Consider the following 16,544-nt stretch of genomic DNA (forward strand, 5'->3'; position numbering starts at 1 on the left):
AGAAAGTGATGTAGAGAGGCAGAGGAGGGGTGAGCACACAGTAGACAGTATCACTTAAAGCTGCTCTATGGATTCTAATTACGACACAGTTTGTGTGTGTCCCTCTCAGTTTGTGTTTGAAGTTGTTGAGTGGTTTTTGGCAATACACTGTAGATGTATGTGTTCCAGAGTAGAGACCCCCACAGTAGCAACTGTAATTGAGTACTGGCAGTGTCTGCTGTGGCAGGTAGGAAGGTAGAATTTACCTGAACATTTCCTAAGCTCTAAATGTTCTAATCTCTGTGTTCGTGTCACAATGAGCCAAATTCAAGCATTTAGCTGTTGAAATTCTTCTTTGGGGGCCAGGGGAAAATGCCCCTGGACGACCCTACTGGCTTTGGGCCCGAATGTCTTCAAATCCAAGAAATGCCCCTGGTGTAAGAGTGCAATAGAGATTGGTGATCTGTGTATCTTTCTTTACAAAATGGATTGGGTCCAGGGTGTCTGGGATGATGGTGTTGATGTGAGCCATGGAATATGCTTAGTTATAATGGGGTCTGAATCAAAATGTCTGTAAAAGTGTTTATGGTTATCCTCAAAACATGGCTAACATGCTGACCAGAACGGACACGTCGCGTGCGCGAGCGTCGCAAAATAAATGTAGAATTCCATGTTATTCAATTATTGCACCCACACTGCTCGCGCGCGACAACGAGCGCCTGCGATGCCCAGGGCTAAAATATAACTCCTTTCTATTTCTGACGCAGATCGCGCTGCAAGTCCTGCCTCTCCCATCTCCTCATTGGTTTATAGAAGCAGGTACCCATGTGCCATCTCCTCATTGGTTATACCCATGTGGGTGATTGAAAGACTAAATGTTTTGCAGGTTGTCGTGGAAATACTGTGTAGATGCCAATCACCATATAAATTCAAAGAGGAAAAAGCCTGGAAGGAGGAGAGATGACTAAACTATTTGGTTGGCCATTTTCTGTGTGGATTAATTGTCAGAGTAGAGGACCTTGTGCATTTCAGGTAAAATAACAACTCAATGTTTATATTCCAGGACAAATTAGCTAGCAACAACAAGCTAGCTAAATAGGACAAATTAGCTAGCAACAACAAGCTAGCTAAATAGGACAAATTAGCTAGAAAGTGCAAGCTAACTAGCTAAATTGCCATACATATTTAATGCTTTTCGACCTGTCCCCAAATTCATGTCGTTGGTTGAGTTTGTTTTGATATTTTAACCTGTGTGTCGTGATTGCGTTTGGTGTAGGGCGACAAAATACATTTATGCACGATAGCGCACGATGGCTCAAGCGCAGCCGGTTTAGGTTCCGTGTAAACAGGACCATACACTAGGGGGACATATTTAGATGTTACACCCAGGATGATTATAGGGATTCAACGTCCTACCTCGGGACTGTCTGTCGTAGGATTCAGTCAGGAACTCTCTGATCTTATCGGAGGGAATGGCGAAAGAAATACCAGCTGTCACTTTCAGAGTGTTGATCCCGATCACTTCACCATCCTACAATAACACCGTCAATAATGAAGTCAATAATACAATCATCCAACAACAATATACAATAGTCAATATAGTGTCTGAAAACCACACAGTGACACACTAATAACACTAACACAATCACACATTTGCATTTGCAGTTTCAAACTAGAATGTGCCATCATGCAGACACAGTGTCTGCCTTCTATTAGACATGTAGAACTACTGTTTAACTGTCAATAAACAAAGAGTATTCTCACCAGATTCACCAGAGGGCCTCCTGAATTACCATACTGTCAACAAAAAAGGACATCACTTCAGTTCTCAGTTCACAATCCTTTGGGATGTGTGTGCATGTGTTCACAGACTCACATTGATAATAGCGTCTGTCTGAATGTATTCCATTTCAGAGTTGCGTAGGCCCAACTCCTTGCCCCCTCGTTGGGTTGTGCTGACTATTCCTGTGGTAACTGTGTTCTGGAGTGAGAAGGGGCTTCCGATGGCCACCACAAACTCCCCAGGCCTCAGGTCTGACGAAAGCCCCAACATCAGCACAGGAAGCTTGATCTGTAGGGGGGACAAGTTAGGGAGGGCATATTTATTTACAGCATTAATATTTACAGTGAAGCTAAAGTCCTTCAAGCACAATTCCATAGACCCTTCCAATTCTTCTCACTCTATGGTCAGTCCACCCCCTCAACAGTGCATCTATTTTATAAGTGACTACTGGCCGGTACCTCATGAAACAGTACAAATCCATTTATGTTAAACTCAGGGACCACAGACTCCATGGCTAGGCAACCATGACAAGCCAGAGACAATGCCCAGACAGACAGACAGAGGGTATATTTATCCAGCCACAGCTTCTCTCTGCATGAAATAATTTCCATTCCGTCCAGTCATAGTCAATGAGTGAATGGTCCTAGCCAAAGCGTCACTGCATCACGTTGAGCCAATAGTGCCCACCATGAATTCCCTGACAACAGCACCATCTTGAGACCTTTCCCATGTGTTCCTTGTATCCATTTTGTTTACCCTGGGTTATAAATAGATTCACCGTGTGGGAAGCTAAGGTAACTGAGACTGACTGGCCAACAAGCCAAAGATCTACACAGCCAAAAGTCTCTGTATGCAAACACCAAAACACGCCCTGTCGTCAACTACCCAGGTGTATTCATATTGCCATCATGAAATATGATAACGCTACATTCCACTTTCCAATATAGTGTATACACATGTTGATTGGCATCCCTACACAACATTAGAGTCACTTTTTACTGCTGAATGTTGCCTACAATAGCTGTATAGGCCTACAAATAGTATTCATCCATAAAAATTGCTGTAAATTATAAGACGCCATTTTAGCTTGCGGGAACTCGATGTTGTAGCGTAAGAATTAATAGAAGATGACAGTGAGAAGATGAGTGCGTAACTGAGGGGAACTTTTCACATCCCCCAATCCCACCTTCTCTTCCTCCCCCCTCTCATTCCCTTCATCCAGACATGACACCGGAATAGCAGTCTGAACTGCTATTCAGTCTGTGACTCCTCACACTCACTCACACACATACACACACACACACTAAACCGAACCATAAATCGAACCCTTACCCTAATTGTAACCCTAAACCTAACCCCTAAGCCTAAAATAGCATTTTTCCTTGTGGGGACCGGCGAAATGTCCCCACTTGTCTGAATTTTCTTTGTTTTGTTATCCATGTGAGGAAATACACACACACACCGCCCCTACCCCGACCTGACCAGGGTGAGGGGATAACCAGATAGAAAAGGCACACGGTGGCAAGACGAGGTCAGGTGAGTCTTAGTTACTGAGACCGTCAGGACTGGTTGTCTGCCAGCCGCTTGCTGTGGTGATAGTGGTAATAACAGCGTGATTGTTATACAATCGACTGGTGCTTATTGAAATGTCTCGGCCTAGTGAATGATGAAAACACATCTTGACACACACCTGCACATATCCATCTGCTTACACACAATGCTGCCACTGTCTTGAGGGCGGTACAGTCATGCTTACACACATTCACTCATGAACTGTGAATGCCTAGACTAGCTGATATGAGCCCTTTGAGGGTGGGAGTGTCTGTGTGTGAATAGGCACAAAGGAAACATCAAATGCAGTGACTCTTCATGTGTGATGACTGTTAGTCTAGCTATCACCTACTAACCACTTGCAGCTACAATCCTTGTGGATTCCGTGTCGTATACTGTATATGTAATTTTTGGTGGTTCTGGCCTTCACTTGACCATAAGTGACTCACTAGGTTATTTTGAACCATGGGCTGGTCTTAATGCCTTAACAATCCCCAACATTTACCACACTACAGTGTGCGGTGATGAAGATAATAAAAGTCCTGGACTGTGAGAAGCTTCCGTACTGTTCTTGCCGGACAGCCTGTAGTGAGTCAGAACCAAGTATATCAGCATTCAGTCACTAGCGGGTGAGAGGGCGCAGAAGCCAACTGCACATACAGTTTTTTTTCTTCTTCATGGTCCTAGATCTTGCCGGATTTATCTACCAACAGTTTTTACACCTTAAGAAGAGGTGGTTGAAGGTAGAAGACGAGGAGCAGGAAACCCTCTCCTGCATTGGCCGTCCCCCGACATCATGCGAGATGCTTTCAGTTAAAGCCACTAATACCTGGTCCTCAGTCTCAAGTTAAAACTTTTTAATTGAAATTTCAACCACTCTATTCTTAAACAATGAATGTTTTCCAGGCTCTCGATTGCTTCATACATAACTGAGAATGGCACAATTTCAGATTTGAATAGAGGCTGAGATAGTGACAGAGACAGTATACTTCAACAGAAAAGCCTGTATTTACTAGAAGCCATCCAGAAAAATTATTGCATGACAGGGGCACCTAGAAGTGGTGGTATCATTCCAGATATTCATATATTCATCATCTCAACCATCTCTAGAAAATTGTATAGTACATCTAGAGTGTCTGCTATGGCAGGGGGTGGCAGGACCGACAGGGAAAATGCCTCCTTTGTTGCCATAGACGAGCCTTTGTTTCATATTACAGCTTTGGCAGTTTGGAATCGCTTTTAAAACCTACTACATTAACTCCTATTTTATGACTTGAGCCTAGGTGCAAACTTGTTTTGTCAAGCTTCATGCTGTGATGGACTGTCGCTAATAGTTTAAAAGGCGCACGTAAATATATGAAAACGGGTTAATTTGACTTAACCCAACAAATTCACAACTGTAAACTGACACCAACACAGCTGGCACCCGTTAGTTCAAAGAGACATGCTAGTGAAATACATACACCCTTTGTTTGGTGATTAAACCTATTACAACTTCTGCGGTCTTTACTGTGGTCACTACTATGTTCTTCCTATAGGGCAAATCAAGGCAGTGGGTATTATGTTATCTTTGTAGCACTGTGCTACCATGCAGAGATCATACTGTAGGTATCATGGGGAGGACTAGCAAGTGGTGTGACTGTTGGTGGGTGTACAGTACTTTGGCTACACGTGAACTTTTAGCCCAAGGGTTGTGCCACAATGAATAAAGAGGAGTGTGATCCAACATGCTCACACCTGTAGAACCATCAGCTCTGGGGATCGGCATTGGCTGAGGGGTGGCAGGAAATGGATGTGTGTGAGCTCAACATAACAGCTAGTTTCAGGGAAAGAGTTACGCGCGCACCCAACTATATCCCAGGGGCTGGGGAAAATCTATGTTATAAGAAAAAGAAATGTCCCTTCCCTCACTGATTGCTAGCCATCTGAACAATATTTAATAGCATAGGCTAGTTAATATAAACACCTTTCAACCATACTGGCTAACCTGACCTTCACTGATATCGGACAGAAAAACAATATGCGCACATTGTTGTAAATATCCCAGCCAACACGTGGTCAAAAGCTCCCTCTGTGTTTCCTTCAGGTTTCCAGACACCCTGGATGACATCTCACTGACGGCGGCTAGACGCCACACACTTTTGATCTCTGGGCCATGCAGACCTGACGAGATGCGGTTGGGATGTTTGGGTCTCTCTTCCCTGCATCGCTGGCTTGGAAAACAACCACCTACAAACTAGGCCAAGTCTGCTGCATGGAATAGAAGAGCAAGGCCAGTCGGCTTTCCTTGGCCCTCGTCCGCACACACTGCATCCAAATGGATGAGAACGATTGTGGGAGAGCGAGTGAAATGGAGGATGAGACGAGGATGTGATTCATTTACCCTCTGCTTCTTTCTAGAAGAACACCACTTTTTCCACAAGATGAGGAGCAGAGCATGTCCTGGATGACTCCTAAACCAATAAGAGCTAATGCATTTAGTGATGATGATGTGTTGTCCTCTATTGGCTAGGTATGTTTAACCGCAATCAGTCTGTCGACATGACTTCCTCAGTTTTTATTGGCACTGCCAAATTGAGGACATCGTCAGTGAACTATTGTGTATGAGAGACAAATTAGGCAGTGAGTTGATAGGGTTAACAAGCTGCTCCTTCCCCTACATGATGACCTCTTTCAATATCTTCCCAGCGCTACATCACACAGAGAACTCATTAGCCTATTAGCACACTTAGCTTTCCAGACATATGGAACTGTTTCCCTCTCTTCCTATCCCACTCTCTTTCTGTCAGAAAGGAGTGTAGCACTTTTTCCCTTCCCATCCTCTGAAGTCCCAGCTGCTGCAGACAGACTGTCTTCCCCAGAGACGGGGGTACACCACACCACACCACAACCCAGGAACGGACCAACCCAGCCACCAATAAACTCTGCTTCTCATGGAGCACCGAGGGGGAAGAAAGGATATTCTACATCCAAAAAAATACATTTTCAAAGCTCACATGTGTGATTGATTCTTTCTCAGTGGGCTTATATGCACTACAAAGTTTGACAATAGTAACCCCTACTCATAATGACTCCCAATTGAAGCAAGAGAGATACAGAGAAGGAGGGAGAGTGAGGAAAAGATGGAAAGAGATGAATACTTAAGAGTATAGACCTGAAGCACTGAGGACAAAATTCCAACTTTCCCTTTATTTTCCCTTCTAATTATCTCCCTCCCTCTCTCATCCTCTAATTTCTCTTTCACTGACTCTCTCCGTCTCTATTTGACTCTTTCCCTCACAAACACCCTCCCCTACCCCCTGTATCAGTAGCATTAGGGATGTGTTGTCCCCCATGGAACTGGGTAGACACTGTCTCGCATAGAAGGGACAACTGGGGCAAAGATTTCAACAGCTGGCTCAACAAATTGAGCCATTTTGTGACCAAACAAAACAATAAGAAATTATATTCCCAAACAAAGATAAATGACATAAAACACAATGGAAAAAATACTTTGGAGTACCTTAAAACCCAATTAATCTCAATTGAAGGTAATGGGTTATCGATAACAAACCTTTCGATATTGCCAATCATTTTAACGATTATTTCACTCGTAAAGTGGAAAAACTCAGAAGTGAAATGACAACATTGAACAGTGAACGATCATATAATTTTTAAAATCAAATATCTAATAATGAAAGAGAAAGATGGCTGTTTTGAATTTGGTCAAGTTAGCGTGGGAGAGGTGGAAAAAGTATTGTTATCCATCAATAATGATAAGCCACCAGGTATGGGAAACTATTGAGAATGGTAGCAGACTGTATGTGCCAATCCTATTTGCTATATCTTTAACCAAAGCCTAAAGGAAGTGTGGGTGCCCACAGGCGTGGAAGGAAGCGAAAGTAATTCACTGCCTAAAAATAGTAAAGCACCCTTTGCTGGCTCTAACAGCCGACCAGTCAGTTTTCTGCCTGTTCTTAGTAAACTGATGGAGAGGATTGTTTGACCAAATAGAATAATATTTTTTCAGGGAACAAGTTAACTACTGACTTTCAGCATGCCTACAGAGAAGGGTATTCAACTTGTACTGCACTGACTCAGATGACAGATGATTAAAATAAATGGATATTAAGATGATAGTTGGAGCTGTATTGTTAGATTTCAGTGCAGCCTTTCATGTTATTGATCCTAAATTGTTATTGAAAAAAACTCACTTGCTATGGCTTCGCATCACCTGCCATCACATGTTTGGTGAGTTATTTATTCAATAGAACCCACAGTGTGTTCCTCAATGGAAGCTTCTCTAACATCAGATATCTACAGTGCCAAATCCCTCAGGGCAGTTGCCTTGGGCCGTTACTTTTCTCTATTTTTACAAATGATTTGCGACTGATCTTACATGAAGCTAGAATGACTATGTATGCTGATGATTCCACACTCTACATGTCAGTAGCCAAAGCCAGTGAGCTCACTGAGATTCCAATAAGGAGCTACAGTCAGTATCTGAATAGGTAAACTGGTTTTAAATAGATCTAAAACTAAAAGCATTGTACTCGGTTCAAAACATTCTCTAACACCTAAACCTCAACTGGAGTTGTACATAAAGGGTGTGACCATTGAGCAAATTGAGGAAGCTAAACTCCTAGGTATAACATTGGATTGACAATTGTTACATTTTTAAAATTTAACCTTTATTTAAGTAGAGAAGTCAATTGTGCGCCACCCTATGGGACTCCCAACCACGGACAGTTGTGATACAGCCTGGATTTGAACCAGGGTGTCTGTAGCCCAAATTATCATGTTCAAGTCATATTGTCAAAGTTCATCTGAAGAAGGGGAGGGATATATGTCTGTTGTTAAAAATACAGTGGGGCAAAAAAGTATTTAGTCAGCCACCAATTGTGCAAGTTCTCCCACTTAAAAAGACGAGAGAGGCCTGTAAATTTCATCATAGGTACACTTCAACTATGACAGACAAAATTAGAAAAAAAATCCCAGAAAATCACATTGTAGGATTTTTAATGAATGTATTTGCAATGACAGAGGTCAAACGTTTTCTGTAAGTCTTCACAAGGTTTTCACACACTGTTGCTGGTATTTTTGGCCCATTACTCCATGCAGATCTCCTCTAGAGCAGTGATGTTTTGGGGCTGTTGCTGGGCAACACGGACTTTCAACTCCCTCCAAAGATTTTCTATGGGGTTGAGATCTGAAGACTGGCTAGGCCACTCCAGGACCTTGAAATGCTTCTTACGAAGCCACTCCTTCGTTGCCGGGGCGGTGTGTTTGGGATCATTGTCATGCTGAAAGACCCAGCCACGTTTCATCTTCAATACCCTTGCTGATGGAAGGAGGTTTTCACTCAAAATCTCACGATACATGGCCCCATTCATTCTTTCCTTTACACAGATCAGTCGTCCTGGTCCCTTTGCAGAAAAACAGCCCCAAAGCATGATGTTTCCACCCCCATGCTTCACAGTTGGTATGGTGTTCTTTGGATGCAACTCCACATTCTTTGTCCTCCAAACACGACGAGTTGAGTTTTTACAAAAAAGTTATATTTTGGTTTCATCTGACCATATGACATTCTCCCAATCTTCTTCTGGATCATGCAAATGCTCTCTAGCAAACTTCTGGCTTAAGCAGCAGGATTTGAGTCCCTGGAGGCGTAGTGTGTTACTGATGGTAGGCTTTGTAACTTTGGTCCCAGCTCTTTGCAGGTCATTCACTAGGTCCCCCCGTGTGGTTCTGGGATTTTTGCTCACCGTTCTTGTGATCATTTTGACCCCACGGGGTGAGATCTTGCGTGGAGACCCAGATCGAGGGAGATTATCAGTGGTCTTGTATGTCTTCCATTTCCTAATAATGTCTCCCACAGTTGATTTCTTCAAACCAAGCTGCTTACCTATTGCAGATTCAGTCTTCCCAGCCTGGTGCGTGTCTACAATTTTGTTTCTGGTGTCCTTTGACAGCTCTTTGGTCTTGGCCATAGTAGAGTTTGGAGTGTGACTGTTTGAGGTTGTGGACAGGTGTCTTTTATACTGATAACAAGTTCAAACAGGTGCCATTAATAGAGGTAACGAGTGGAGTACAGAGGAGCTGATTAAAGAAGAAGTTACAGGTCTGTGAGAGCCAGAAATCTTGCTTGTTTGTAGGTGACCAAATACTTATTTTCCACCATAATTTGCAAATAAATTAATTAAAAATCCTACAATGTGATTTTCTGGATTTTTTTCTCATTTTGTCTGTCATTTGTCTGTTGAAGTGTACCTATGATGAAAATTACAGGCCTCTCTTCTTTTTAAGTGGGAGAACTTGCACAATTGGTGTCTGACTAAATACTTTTTTGCCCCACTGTAAGTCCTGTGTTTTTGACACAAAAATCAACTGTACTAGCTATTAAGGCTCTGGTCCTATCTTGATTACTGGCTGGTAATATGGTCCAGTGCAGCAAAGAGAGACATTGCAAAGCTGCAGCTGGCTCAAAACAGAGCAGCAGGCCTTTCCATTAACTGCACATACAGAATTAACATCAACAACATGCATGCAAGTCTTTCCTGGTTGAGGGTTGACGAGAGATTAACGGCTTCTCCTAGTTTTTATGATAAATATTACTGTGACTTAAATTCCAGATTGTCTGCATAATCAAACAACATTCAGCTCAAACACCCATACAGTCACAGTCCCCATGTTCAAAACGAGTTCATGGCATGATACAGAGCTAACATCGCATGGAACTCCCTTCCACCTCCAATTACTCAAGCAAACAGCAAAATTACCTTTAAAAACGGATTAAATAATAACTCCTGGGACTGTGATGGGGACACAAACAGACACACTAACACACAAATATATATATATTTGTATTGTTTGTATTATTTTTGTTGTTGTATTGTTTGTATATCAATGGTGTGACTGTCCTTGACTATCAGTGTTTTGTTACTTGTCATGTTTTGTGTTTTTTGTGGACCCCAGGAAGAGTAGCTGCTACTTATGTAAAAGCTAATGGGGATCCAAATAAAATGTTCAAAAATGACAACAAAGCCCTGAAAGCCCAACTGGAAATGCTCGAATCACATTCAAGAAGTCTTAGCTATGGAGCCACAATGGGGCCCCGGGTGTATGGTCAATCCACAATCAGCGCTGGGCTGTCATGGTCCACCAGTCGTTGGGTGGTAGTCTTTACCACCATGGTGCAAAGTATTAGACTTTTCAGGGTCTTGCGACTAGTCCTGTTTATATAATATTTATGCTGGTTTTCATTACAACAACTATTTCCATCCATAATCTTTTCTTCAGATATTGATGGATCACTGCCTTGGGTCTGATATCACCTGACTGTTGTCTAGCATAGGTCTTGAATGTAGACCTGAGAATATAGCACAGTGGTCTTCCAGGGCCAGTATGGGGAACCAATGTAGGCTGCATAAAAGAAAACATAGCCTTGTGCTTGTCTTGACGTTTTGGGCTGATGCAGTGTGTAGCCCTGTTCTTGTCGTGAGTGTCTTTTCAGCTGTGCATTGAAGCAAGTGAAAGCTTGGTGAGGCATTCTGCTGTGCAGTTACTCCTAGCCCGTGGCTTTGACTAGGTGCCAGGCATTCCTTCATATGGTTGTCGACTATGATTCATGTGGGATGTGTATCCCGCTGGTCCACAAAGCAACAGCCTCTCAATATTACTGTACTTTCCCGTGGCAAAAAACTTACATGGCCTGGCCTGTAAGGCCATTTATGAGCAAAACTTTTGCAATCCAAACTATTTTCTCATTGGAGCATAACATGGGTTTTCATCTGCTGTTAATGAGTCTTTGCGGAATATCTTCCAAGTACGGTATATTTCTGAGAATCGTTGTGTAATGACTGCTGTTTTATGAAGTATTTTTTTTCCTGAGTGCCATTTGCCAACAGCATTTACAAGGACAATTTGGTTGCATCACTCAAACAATCACCTCTCTATGTTATCAAGCTGAACAACACCTTTCTATCAATAACATCTTGCAATTCTGACTCCCCTGCTGTTTTATAGGGAATAATATTGAGTAATTGTTGCTCACGTTGCCAACGGTGTCTCGATATGCAGTTGTAAAATATAGGAAAGTACGGCACCAAGATGGCTGCTGTTGACCTGGAAGGCTGTATTTAAAATCCAATCTGCTTCCCGGGTGTTGAAACTGTCAATGTCATTCCCACACACTCTCATAGGCAAGGAATGAAAAAGGACTGAAGCGTGGGAGCCACTGTGTAAAGCCACACTCCTCAAACCCACTATTTATGCCGCTTATAATATTCCATAAAGTTTCCATTTGAAGAAATAATGTGACAATCTTTGTGAAGGAGTGGGTGGCACACACAGGCAAACTAACATGTTGCAAATGTTTCTAACTGCAAACCCATTCCTTATGCCTCCGTTTGGCTCCTATGTTAACTATTGATGTGGTAAGTTGTTTGAATAAAGTTATTTCAATTTGATTTGTAACTATGACCGTGACCTCTAGTGACCACTCTTACTGGTGAGTCGATCTTGAGGAGTGCGATGTCGGACTTCTCATCCACGTCTTTGATCTTGGCGTCGTAGGTGGCGCCGCTCTTCAGCTCCACCTTTACTCTATGCTTATTGGCCACAACGTGGGCGTTGGTCACGATCTGTCCATCCTCCGACACCACGAACCCTGAGCCACTGGCCACCGCCACCTCCCTCTTAGAATATGCCATCCTGAGCAAGAGGGAGGGGAAGATGGAGAGAGAGAGAGGTAGAAAGGGAAAGAGATACAGAGAAAGGGAAAGAAAGAAATGCAGAGAGAGAGAGAGAGAGATACATTTATAGAGAAAGGGAGGAATAGAAATAGGGAGAAGGGTGATGGAGAGACAGGGGATATGGAGAAAGAGAATGAGAGGCAGAGATAATGAAAAAGGATAAGTACTTAAGTGTTGTCCCAACTAGTGTATTATTACATCCAGGTGGGTCGTAAAGAAAACTCTGGTATTTGTTTACATATATTCAAGGACCTACACACACACACACACACAGCTCTTACTTGCGGTAGAGTTCAATGTGAACCACGGCCGGAGCGATCCTCTCCACCACGTCAGCGATGAAGTTGTATTTGTGTCTCAGACTGTTAGGGTTGTCCTGGGCTAAAAATACAACAAAGACAGGATGTTGCAATAAGAATTTACTCACCAGAAACACAAATACAATGACAAAATGTAACAGCAGTGCAAGAATAAGTCCAGCATATGAAACTGGTAATTATCTGAAGAGAAAGGGAACGATGACAGTTTGTGGCATAGACACTATCCTGTGTTTGTGTCTGTAAGTGCCTTTTGAAGTCTTCTGTAAGAAGACAAGTCAGGAAATGTTGATGATATACCGTGTAATTATATCATGCTGACTTTTTCCAGGTTGTGAATTAAGCCTTTTCTGAAGATTATCATAGACATTTTGCTTTTTAAATAGGCAATCTGTGATTGTAACCTACATTATTTATATTTTTTACTTTTGAATTAATATACACTCTGTGGCCAGTTTATTAGGTAAACCAATCCCAGGTTGGACACCCCTTTACCTCCAGAACAGCCAGAATTCTTCGTGGCATGGAAACATTGCGCAATAGGTATCGAGATGTAAGGTGTGCCAGGAAAACAATTCTCACACCCTTACACCACCAGCCTGTACCATTGACAGCAGGCACGATGGGGCCATGGACTCATGCTGCTTACGCCAAATCCTGACTCTGCCATCAGCATGACGTAACAGGAAACGGGATTCATCGGAACAGGCAATGTTTTTTCACTCCTCAATTGCACAGTGTGCCCACTGGAGCCACTTCTTGTTTTTAGCTGGTAGGAGTGGAACCCGGTATGGTCGTCTGCTGCAATAGCCCATCCATGACAAGGACTGACTAGTTGTGCGTTCCGAGATGCCGCTCTGCACATTACTGTTGTACTGCGCCGTTATTTGCATCTTTGTGGTTCAACCTTTTAGCTTGCACGATTCTTGCCATTCTCCTTCAACCTCTCATTAATGAGCTGTTTTTCGCCCACAGGACTGCCGCTGACTGGATGTTTTTGTTTGTCGCACCATTCTCTGTAAATCCTAGACACTGTTGTGTGTGAAAAGCCCTGGAGGCCGGCCGTTTCTGAGATACTGGAACCGGTGCGCTTGGCACCAATGCTCATACTATGCTCAAAGCTGCTTAGGTCACTCGTTTTTCCCATTCTAACGTTCAATCGAACAGTAACTGAATGCCTCTATGCCTGTCTGCCTGCTTTACCTAGAAAGCCACGACCACGCAAACCTTTTTCGTGAATGGGGTGATTCTTGAAGAATATAACTTAAAAATGACTCATGAGCTTAGTTCAACTGTTGCACCCGATCAGAAACCCCCAAATATAAAATTGTTTTACTCCAGTTTGTAAACAATGTAATTGTAAACAAACATTGACTATGTAACCTCAAAACATGGTTAAAACTATAATTTTGACATCATGGATGGTCATTCCTTGCTTTCATAGCTCAGTCTATGAATGTGAGAGAGGTTACATTTCTCCAACCCAATTCCTGAGCTGTTGACCAAAACCGAGGTGGGGTGTCCGCTTTGTTATTATTTGAACTGCAGATTGCCCATTTAAGTAAATACAACAATCATGCTTTTAACAACTCTTCTTTCCACATCCTCTTCAAATAATTATGTTAAAAACATGGAAAGAGAGCACAAAACATGTTTTGTGGTACAACCCCACACCTTGCTGTAGTGGACTTATAAAGGTTGTTAAATTCAATTATATTATGTGCCATCCAATGCAAAGTGGTGTGCATAAACCTAGAAGAATAGGTCCACCAGTGATTAGAAGTTACTCTGAAATCTTTTTTTAGTCTAACTTTAAAGTTACTGTGATGGGTTGAGAAAAAAAAACGTTCTGGTTGAGGCCCAAGACAGGTGTAGAATGAGCCTGACATACTGCACTTAATTATACGTTCAGAATACCCTATTTCTTTCCTGTTCAAGAGGGGAAATTCCTAAATGGAATTCATATTTCATATCGTCAGCATAGCTGTAATTTCCCCCCAAAATAAGGGGGTCATATAGCATGATAACTTCAGGCAACTTGTTTTATTGAGATTTAAATGGTTTTTCAGAGTGAAGTACATAGAAAAAAATCAAGAGAAAACTGCAAGACTCAATAGAAGACAAAACAAGGAACAAGCCAAAAAGACAGGCTTTTGAAAAATTAACTATTTTTCATAAAATTGTACAGTTATCTTAGCTATCTGAATTGCTAGCAGAATTGTTTACTTGTTGCTAAGCAGTTGCTAGGGACTCTCCTGGAAGAAGCTAGCTAGCTTACAAAGAATAACAACAAAAAATATCTAGTTAACAGAAGAAAGGAAGACAAAATAAGGACAAAAGAAGGACAGAAGAAAAAGGAAAAGAAAGAGGACAACAAAGTGAAACAGTCAGCACTTTTATTGCAACTTCGTATTTCGTCGTCCTAACGTAGTCTACACTGCTATCTGCCCAGCAGCTAGCCAGCTAGCAAACGTCCACCGTCTACCGAATAGCAGCACTGTAGAAACTATTACACTCAACTGAACGACTTGATTAGTGTAGTGTTAGCTAGCTACATAGTTGTCTTTGCTGTCTTCGTATCCAAGATAATTGTGTAGTTTAGAGCGTGTAGTCTTAGAGTGATTATCTTAATTTACCGAGGTTAGCTAGCCAGCTATTTGTCGTCCTTAACGTAGGAGTCACTGCTAGCTAGCCAACAGCTAGCCAACGTCTACTGAATAGAACTTCCGCACTCAACAACCCGGTCGCATTCCGCTTCGCTCCACAGGTAGTATCACATTTTCATTTCATTTCATTACAGCACAACGGTTTGATTTGTTTGATCGTAGCTAGCTACATAGCTAGCTACATAGCCGTCTGTGTATCAAAGATAATTGTGTAGTCTAGAGCGATTTTCTAGGTTAGCTAGCCAGCTATTGTCGTTCTTTTAACGCAAAGTAACGTAATCAACACTGCTAGCTAGCCAGCTAGCCCCGAATAGCAGCACTGTAGAAACTATTACACTCAACGGAACGACTTGATTAGTGTAGTGTCAACAACGCAGCCACTGCCAGCTAGCCTACAAAGTCAACAACGCAGCCACTGCCAGCTGGCCTACTTCAGCAGTACTGTATCATTTTAATCATTTTAGTCAATAAGATTCTTGCTACGTAAGCTTAACTTTCTGAACATTCGAGACGTGTAGTCCACTTGTCATTCCAATCTCCTTGCATTAGCGTAGCCTCTTCTGTAGCCTGTCAACTATGTGTCTGTCTATCCCTGTTCTCTCCTCTCTGCACAGACCATACAAACGCTCCACACCGCGTGGCCGCGGACACCCTAATCTGGTGGTCCCAGCGCGCACGACCCACGTGGAGTTCCAGGTCTCTGGTAGCCTCTGGAACTGCCGATCTGCGGCCAACAAGGCAGAGTTCATCTCAGCCTATGCCTCCCTCCAGTCCCTCGACTTCTTGGCACTGACGGAAACATGGATCACCACAGATAACACTGCTACTCCTACTGCTCTCTCTTCGTCCGCCCACGTGTTCTCGCACACCCGTCCCCTCGGAGAGTTCATCAATGAGCTTGATGCCTTGATAAGCTCCTTTCCTGAGGACGGCTCACCTCTCACAGTTCTGGGCGACTTTAACCTCCCCACGTCTACCTTTGACTCATTCCTCTCTGCCTCCTTCTTCCCACTCCTCTCCTCTTTTGACCTCACCCTCTCACCTTCCCCCTACTCACAAGGCAGGCAATACGCTCGACCTCATTTTTACTAGATGCTGTTCTTCCACTAACCTCATTGCAACTCCCCTCCAAGTCTCCGATCACTACCTTGTATCCTTTTCCCTCTCGCTCTCATCCAACACTTCCCACACTGCCCCTACTCGGATGGTATCGCGCCGTCCCAACCTTCGCTCTCTCTCCCCCGCTACTCTCTCCTCTTCCATCCTATCATCTCTTCCCTCTGCTCAAACCTTCTCCAACCTATCTCCTGATTCTGCCTCCTCAACCCTCCTCTCTCCTCCCTTTCTGCATCCTTTGACTCTCTATGTCCCCTATCTTCCAGGCCGGCTCGGTCCTCCCCTCCCGCTCCGTGGCTCGACGACTCATTGCGAGCTCACAGAACAGGGCTCCGGGCAGCCGAGCGGAAATGGAGGAAAACTCGCCTCCCTGCGGACCTGGCATCCTTTCACTCCCTCC

General features: G+C 43.1%; 2 protein-coding genes across 2 annotated transcripts in view; both read right to left on the bottom strand.

Moving 5' to 3' along the window:
• Positions 1–16,544, bottom strand: part of LOC118399940 (serine protease HTRA1A) — a 37,916-nt gene that overhangs the window by 5,579 nt on the left and 15,793 nt on the right. The window contains exons 2-6 of the mRNA XM_035796177.2: positions 12,327–12,426; positions 11,800–12,004; positions 1,856–2,050; positions 1,744–1,776; positions 1,396–1,510 (exon numbers count right to left, since the gene is read on the bottom strand). Of these exons, the coding sequence (XP_035652070.1) occupies positions 1,396–1,510; positions 1,744–1,776; positions 1,856–2,050; positions 11,800–12,004; positions 12,327–12,426 (648 nt within the window). The remainder of the gene's footprint in view (positions 1–1,395; positions 1,511–1,743; positions 1,777–1,855; positions 2,051–11,799; positions 12,005–12,326; positions 12,427–16,544) is intronic.
• The window catches only part of LOC118399948 (pleckstrin homology domain-containing family A member 1-like), a 65,617-nt gene continuing 61,038 nt past the window's right edge, over positions 11,966–16,544 (bottom strand). Inside the window, exons 13-14 of the transcript XR_008076795.1 lie at positions 12,327–12,426; positions 11,966–12,004 (exon numbers count right to left, since the gene is read on the bottom strand). The gene's annotated coding sequence lies outside the window, so the exon portion shown is untranslated. The remainder of the gene's footprint in view (positions 12,005–12,326; positions 12,427–16,544) is intronic.

The sequence above is a fragment of the Oncorhynchus keta genome, chromosome 2 (assembly GCF_023373465.1).
Source record: "Oncorhynchus keta strain PuntledgeMale-10-30-2019 chromosome 2, Oket_V2, whole genome shotgun sequence".
NCBI classification, from domain to species: Eukaryota; Metazoa; Chordata; class Actinopteri; order Salmoniformes; family Salmonidae; genus Oncorhynchus; species Oncorhynchus keta.